Source organism: Diadema antillarum, unplaced genomic scaffold, assembly GCF_040938485.1.
Source record: "Diadema antillarum isolate AM-2024a unplaced genomic scaffold, OU_Dant_1.0 seq00000488_RagTag, whole genome shotgun sequence".
In the NCBI taxonomy this organism is placed as follows: Eukaryota; Metazoa; Echinodermata; class Echinoidea; order Diadematoida; family Diadematidae; genus Diadema; species Diadema antillarum.
Window position 1 is genome coordinate 588,486 of NW_027271450.1, and position 8,114 is coordinate 596,599.

The window sequence follows — 8,114 nt, forward strand, 5'->3', positions numbered from 1 at the left end:
TTCTCTTTTAACGCTGCTTCTCTGAACAGGCGTACAAATCCCTCCAATAAATTCCAATATTGATAAAGTTCGTCTGAAATCGAGCCAGGATTACCAAACTTGTTTCATAAAGAGAGCTTCTTGAGAGACTTCTGTTTCACAGAGAAATCGAGTCGTGTAGTATAGGAGCAAACCCGGGAAGTCTTCTTCTTCTTCTTCTTCTTTTTCTCCAGTGAGAGTGACCACAATCAACTTGCTGATTATTCTGTCACTTTCGGGGAGGTCTAAGTTATGCGAGTCTTCAAAGGGTTCAAGTAGTTGCAGAAATAATCATCGTAATAAATACATAAATAAATAATCAATAAAATGACGAGCCCATTAATCATAGTAATGATAATATCAATGATAATAAAAACTGACTGCTAAGCAATTAATCCTGCTATGGGCCGAGGCTCGTGACACAAATGTGTCGATGGTATTGGCCTCGACCACCTCCTGGGGTAATCTGCTCCAGTCTTTGACAGTTCTTGGTATGAAGGAGTTTTGGTGATAGAGAGTTCTGCTGGGTGGGACCAGGTATTGATGTTTGTGAGTTCTTCTTGGACGTGTTGGGAGTGGTTGAAGTCTTCAAGCTTTCCTATCACAGCTCAACCTTCTACTTTGCATTTGCACAATAAACACTGCTCCTTTTTTGGTAGTAAAGGTGCAGTCGGTGATAAAAGTTTGACCCATGGTATAAGCAGATAGTACAAGGGCACGATCCGGTAAGGATACTTTGGCCCCGATGAGGTTCGATAGACCACGGAGCTACTGCTGTAGCTCCATGGAGCTACTGTTGTAGCTCCATGCGTAGACGAAGAGACCAGATTCTGTATCGTGCCACTAAGCAACAGCTGCCGTTTGGTAGAACTCATCCACTACAGGCTATCACGTCCGTATTATTCTTTTTTATCCCAATGGAGGATGAAAAAAGAGGCATACATCCATGAGATCGGTTGCTATGGAGTCTCTACGCGTCAGCCATTGTGAAGAAGCAACTTCCATGATCATTGTTTCCATGACAGCGTAATCTGGTCTCCTACCGAAAGACCTTGACTTTGTTCCTTTGTCTTCATGAACGCGACAAACACATCAAAATGAAGTTTGAATGCATTCGTGATGGCGAGACAATCTGCCAATTTCTATTATACCAAAGCAAACGGAGGCGCAGTTCAATTGACTCAAGAGCCAAACCATCAGCTAAATTTGGCCTGTCCTTTCAAATACGTCGCTGAGCGTCTAAGCTAGACCAAGGACAAACCTGGATCTATCCATAATTATTGTGAAGACACACATGACAGGTAACATTATGCAAATCCAGCGTACGTGTGTTGCAACCTTGCGGATTTGTCTGGAAACAAACGGAAGAGTAAGATATGGCAAGCACTTGCATCATGGAAAAACAAATGGACACGTTGCAATGCCTTTGAAATGACAAATCCAATGAGATACATCCTGGCCATATACATGGAAAAGAAAGTAAAGAAATCGGGGTTTACATGATTGGAAACAGCAAGAAGTGAACCTCTCCATTTAGCTCCATGTCACAAACACGGCCACCCTGAATCCATTGGACGTTGGTGCCAATGACGTTATACCCCACCGCGCCATTCTGTGTTTTACCGAGCCCACTCTTAGTCGGATGTTCACAGTTATTTATGAAGACATTAAGGTCTGCATGCCACACGCTGAACTCTGAACAGGTTTTGTGACAACCACCAGAAAGTTGCACCCAAGAAACTGATTCCAAACTATGCCAGATGGACTCAACTACGAAAAATATCACGACTCATAAAAAACTTTAACATCAGTAAGGAAAAGACAAATTAACTTTGTACAATTCATCCTTCAAATTTCTCCGAATAACTGCATATATCTTGACTATGTTGTCCTGAAACTCAAATAAAACGAGATCGTTCATCTCATCATGTAGACTGAATTGACTGATAAAAAACGACTGCTCATTAATACCAAGTTGAATATTGCAGTAACATTAAAGCCTTCCAATTTTTTAAAATTGGCTTCAGAGTTATTTGAAGCATAATGCACGGCTGTTCCAGTAGAGCGGAGAACGTAAGTAATGACCACTTTTAAAACTATCATGATAAAATGGGAATGAGGCAATATGTCATCCAGGAAAGGGGAAAACCCCTTTTTTATAACCATGGTAACTATCTGGAGTCATCTTGGAAAGCCAGTTTTTATGCTCTTTTACATCCCAATGATGTCCTGACGCCCACGCAATGTGGCTTGTGTTTCTGGAGAAAAAAAAATACATTAGGAAGCCTTCAACGACTGGACCCAAACGAGCGTCGCAGCTTGCCTGATAGACAGAGACGAAGGCAACGACGAGGAAACTGAATACTTCTCCGATCACGAGGATTGTCATCACCTCGCCGCCAACGTCACTCCATGACATAGTCTGGATGCTGCGTGATCGCTCCTCCTTGAGACGACAGTGAAAGAAGCTGATTGTTCTTCTGCGCCGCCTTGAAAGTGAGAGCCTGGGCACGGTATCGAATCCCCCCTACGGTCAGCGAACTAACAGAAAAACAACGTATTTACGCAGCCGACAGCGACAGTAGACACCCAAGCAGTTTCTCCTCTAACCAATCATGTTGTACACACAGCCAATCGATTGGGAAAATTGCCCATCACTTCTCCTTTACGACTTACCACAGTCTCTATTGACCATTCCATTCTCGTGTTGAATACATTGCGATATCGTCATTATTTTACTGTCCAATATCTTGAATACAGAACGGCAGAAAGAAATGAATTTGTCTAATCTATATCTATATCTATATCTCTATCTACATCTATATCTGTATTCATATCTATATTTATATTCATATCTGTATCTATATCTATATTTATATTTATATCTATATCTGTATCTATATCTGTATCTATATCTATATCTGTATCTATATCTATATCTATATCTATATCTATATCTATATCTATATCTTTATCTATATCTATATCTATATCTTTATGAATTTATAAAAATGCATGTGTAATCATGCATGATATAATTTTTGTGCGGCACTATTAAAACATTCCTTTCCGACAGAAAACTGCTGTCCCCAAGATCCAAAGAATGTCCGGGATGTTGGGAATTTCGTTGGTTTCTTTTATTTTTCTTTTTATTTAGACTGAGCTAATGTAGTCATCATTTCACCAAAAAGAAATCACAGTTTCTTAACCGATTGAAAGAAAAGAAAGCAGCAACCTAATTCTTCTTCTGTAAAAGCAATGAAAATATCCACATTGGCATTACACTGTATCCAAGTCGTGCCTATATCCTATCCGTTTTTCTTTATTTGTTTAGCTGTTTATGTGTGATGCAACTTGTGTGTGTGTGTGCGGGGGGGGATGTAGAATATACCCACATATGTATATATATATATATATATATATATATATATATATATGTGTGTGTGTGTGTGTGTGTGTGTGTGTGTGTGTGTGTGTGTGAGTGTGTGTGAGTGTGTGTGTGTGTGTGCGTGTGTGTATATGTGGTTTGTTTAGGGATGACACGAAGGCGTAAATCTTGATGAAAACATGGAATTGGCAAATCAAGTGTCAGTCTATTGAGATTCATCCACTTGTTGAGTAGGGTAGATATCCGAAATGTAAGAGAGGGGCGCACTCAATAAAGTAAACAGAACTCCAACATCCATCTTGATTTGGACGTGGAAAATTTCATAGCGGCCCGTGACCCCTTAAAATTACTTTCTGCTAGAATAGAAGGCTCGTGTAATGGACATTGACATCGTGGTATTTTGAAGCTACATCTAGCGGTGCTAGCCACGCCCAGTATAACAAAGCAAAATCCACCTGTCGGTGCGCGGAAGTCTTGCTCCCCGTGCTCCACGAGAAATATGATCTTGACATTCAAAAGCTCTGGGATAAAAGCCCCCTTTCTATACTTCCCTGATTCTATAATCCTTTGGAAGACTGGCGGTGAGTATGATATTGAGATAATGGAATGCTTATACGAAGTAACATTTTACAATCACATTTAGGACGTAGAAACCTATTTGATCCGTTTTGTCTTTTGATCTAAGAAAAAGTTGTACCTAAGCGCGGACGGATCCATTTGAATCTCTGAAAGAAATTCAAACCCTGCACTACGAGACTTTGGTAGAAAGTGGCCTCTTCCTTCTTCCAAATATGGCATGGCGTCACGTCACACAGCAATGTAATCGTACAGGCCATAACACGACCAACAAAATGAACATTATTCTATAATGCTACTGTAACTACCACTATTACCATTCCGGGTTACTTTTACCATGAATACTAATAAAATCATATCTCTGAAGAGCCTCCTACAAGATTTTCTAGCTACCTCGTTCGTTCCCTCCCTCCCGGATGGCTGATGTCCACTTTTGAGGCGCAGTGCCCCATTTCCTCTCTTCCGGTTTGTTGGGTTAATGTGATTTTCCTCACACACACACACACACTAATCACAGATATCTATCGTTAAGACTTGCAAGGGGGCGCGAAGGCTACCGATTGCTGGGTCCCCGTGGTATAACAGACATCAAGGGAAGATCAGTGTCATTTGATGCAGCTTGACCGTGACAACAAGATTATAAAACCTTCTCTGCTATTACTTTGAAGAGCAGAGAGAAAGAAAGAGGGATAGAAGGGCAAAGTTGAAGGGGGAGGAGGGAAAGACAGACAGACAAACCAAGAGGAACAGAATCAGATATACACCAAGGGAGAGAGATAAGAGAGAGGGGGAGAAAGAGGAAAAAGGGAATGGAGGATAGGGAAAAGCGATAGGAAGAAAGAATCCGTAGAGAGATAGAACGCTATTTACTGGCAAGCTTTGAGCTATCACACTAATAACTCCAAGCGACGTGCGGGTCATCTTTCTTCTCCTCTCTGAGGGAGGGGGCAGGATTATTTATAAGCATTTACGTCATTCCTCACATCATTAGTATGTTTTTGTTTATTTGTTTTTGTTCCTCACACACTGTTCTTACGCTCACTATCTTTTTTTTCCCCTCATTAATAATTGACTCTCTGGTATATAGTGCTCTGTTCAGGACTTTGTTCTAGAGTGTACATAGATTTTTTTTCTCTCAAGTTGCTGTTTGTTTTTCTGTAGTTATTTTTCAAACGCTTCTAAGAACGATGAAGTTTTTCCACATCATATGAAGATGAATAGGACATTATCAATCATTAAGCAGCAAAGGTCGGCGCAAGCGATCAATTAATAGATCCGTTAATCAAAGACATTTTCAGGGTCTCCCCCATTAATCAACAGCCATTTAAAAATGACAATGCCGCTATTTAACATATACGAGTTGCATAGACCGACATGTATGCCTATCCGCGATATCTCCTAACGAAACTTGCATCTTGTACGCATCGTTTGTTCTTTAGACTCCACTCAGAGTGCTCTGAATCGACCCAAGGAAGCGGAATGAATTGGAGGGAGAAGAGCAGCGAGAGAGAAAGATGAAGAATAGAGAAAAGGAAAAACAAACAAAGAAAGAAAGAAAAGGGAAAACAAGATACGAAGAGGGTGATTCAAAGGAATTCGAGGGATTCGTAAGGAGACAGCCTTTGTACGCTTCAGTGAGCGTTTGCATGTGATAGGAAATTGTGATAGCATACCGAATTACAATGCAATGCAAAATGAAAAAGAGAAAGAGTTGCACAGGAATGTAGTGAAAAGAGAGGTAAAATAGATTATGGATAAACAGATGTACCGATGGATAAAGAAAATGAAGCAGAGAGACAGAGTAACGGTAAGAGATTGCCTCTTCCAATAAGATGACGGCAGACAGATAGTTTGATTCAAAGATAGATTGATAGAGTGATAGATAGATAGATAGATAGAGAGATAGATAGATAGATAGATAGATAGAAATACAGATAGACATGAAGATAAAGAAGCAGTCAACCACACATGAAGATAGTTGAGAGTGACAGAAGGACAGAGAATGAATAAGTACGAGAAGAAGAAGAATTATGGCTTGTGGTAGTAGAATCGCTGTCTGCATTATGACAGCAGGAGGCACCAAATAATCCTAATGTGATTTAAACCCAATTTTGAAGAGGGGTGTGTCTGCTTTTTTTCTCTCTAGGGTAATAAAAAGGCGCTTACCCCTACTATCTCTACTGCTTAATCTCTGCTCTGAGAACTCTATCCACGTAAGACAAACCGTTTGAGAGTGCTTAGTGGTCTATTTAGAGGATCAAGCAAGGAAACCAAAATGAACAAACGATTACATTTCAGGATATTTATAATATGCCAAGTTACAGATTTTGATAAATGCAACTCTCAGTCGATAACTCAGTCGCACTAAATTTTTTCATGTGTCGATCACTTCAAAACTCTATTTAGGCAGCCATAGCCATGCGTCTAATCACTCCTAACAGCGTCGATGTCAAGAAATCAGTCACAGCTGATGAACAATTTCGAAAGCAAAGAAAGACCAGACCTATTCTTAATACCATGGTATGTCAGTTGTTGCATCTTATTTTGTGGAAAGCCATGAATATTGCGTCAGTACTTCAGTTGGGCGCAAAATGCATTCAGTTCTTTCCAGTTTGATGTGCAACAATGGTCTACTCTCGAACTTCGACAAAATTCTGGGTAACATATTGCAATGTAAATCAAACAGGTCTCAAGAGGGAACAATTGTTACGTAAAACATTAACAAGTTCATCTCAAAAACGAACACAAAGAGTATACAATTGCTATATAGACACAATGACTTATCAAATGCAGGAAGTTTTAAAAAAAGTCTACATATTCTTACAGCAATGGAATCCAGCATCTCCAATAAAACAAGGCATGGCTCTTATAGGCACCGTCGTCAACACAACTTAAGTGAGGCCAGAGAAGAAATCTTACACTGAGCTAAAAAGAAATGAAGCATAACATAAACCTCCAGACTACTGTCAGATAAATCAGGCGCATCAAGAACTCTGGCAAAAATGGAGGAAAAATAATTAATCTTCGTACAATCAAAAAAAATGATATAAAAAATAATGAAATAGAATGTACATACCTTTCAGTGGAGCTGCCAACGCAGATATTAGCAAAACTGAGAGGAGGAACAAGGCAAATATCCGTGTATGTATGGCCTGCATGATAAAATTTACGACTCTTGACCGATGGTGTAAAATGCGCGAATAATGAGACTAAAATAGCAGGAAAATAATCAAATTTACAGTCAATGTTATTCCTAGATTTCTTTTGTATTTCTTTCAAAAATAAAACTGTAGAAGGCACTAGCTATATCCCCACTGTCTCCGTCGATTCACGCAGGGCGCAAATTAGCTATCCGCGTTGTTCGTGTGTATGTGGATGTCTGTCAAGAGTGGCGCCTCGAGAAGGCAGACGTGCTCCAAAGCAGCATTGCAGTCGGCAAGTGCGCATGCTCAAACCTCTCCTCTCACAGTATCGTCGACGAGCGGCTGCTTCCTCCAAGGGAAATAAAAAGTGCTGCTGCTCAGTCATTGGCATGCGTCGCTGGGGGTAGCAGCAATACCGACCAACCACAGGTTGGCGTTGAAACCTATGATCACAGTACACGCACGTCAGCCCAATACACACAAACGTCAGTGGAACATATAGAATTCACTGCTGACGTCACCTGTAAGCGAATAACCGCGTTGCGAGATACATAGAAGGGAATGAGGCGGATACATAAGGGAAGCGGGATATATATTTAGAAACAATCTGATGAGGATCAGGCTATTATTTACGTGTTTAAGCTTTCCCATAATAATTTTCTCCTCCTTCATCGCCTGTATTTGGGACGTAAAGAAGAGACGCTCCTAAGCCTGGGCTCATCGCGGTGCTTACATGTTTTAACCTACTTTTGAAGGGCGGATGAGCTCCTTGGCGATTATTTTTATGACAGTCATAAGGACACAAACAAAATGAAGGAAAACAGAAAAAATCATAATATTTCAAATTTAGATGTATGACGAAGAATAAAATGGAGTTGTGGTTTCATCTCGGCGATTCTGATGGCAGTGGCGATGGATAATAACAATAAAAGCTCTAAAAACAGAAACATCATCGACTTAGTAGGAAAGAGAAAACCTTCATCTTAAAT

General features: G+C 40.2%; 1 protein-coding gene across 1 annotated transcript in view; it reads right to left on the reverse strand.

The window, feature by feature from the left end:
- LOC139733717 (uncharacterized) overlaps positions 1-7,344 on the reverse strand; it is a 45,013-nt gene extending 37,669 nt beyond the window's left edge. The window contains exon 1 of the mRNA XM_071644529.1: positions 7,059-7,344. Within this exon, the coding sequence (XP_071500630.1) occupies positions 7,059-7,140 (82 nt within the window). The 5' untranslated portion in view covers positions 7,141-7,344. The remainder of the gene's footprint in view (positions 1-7,058) is intronic.
- Positions 7,345-8,114: the final 770 nt, after the last annotated feature.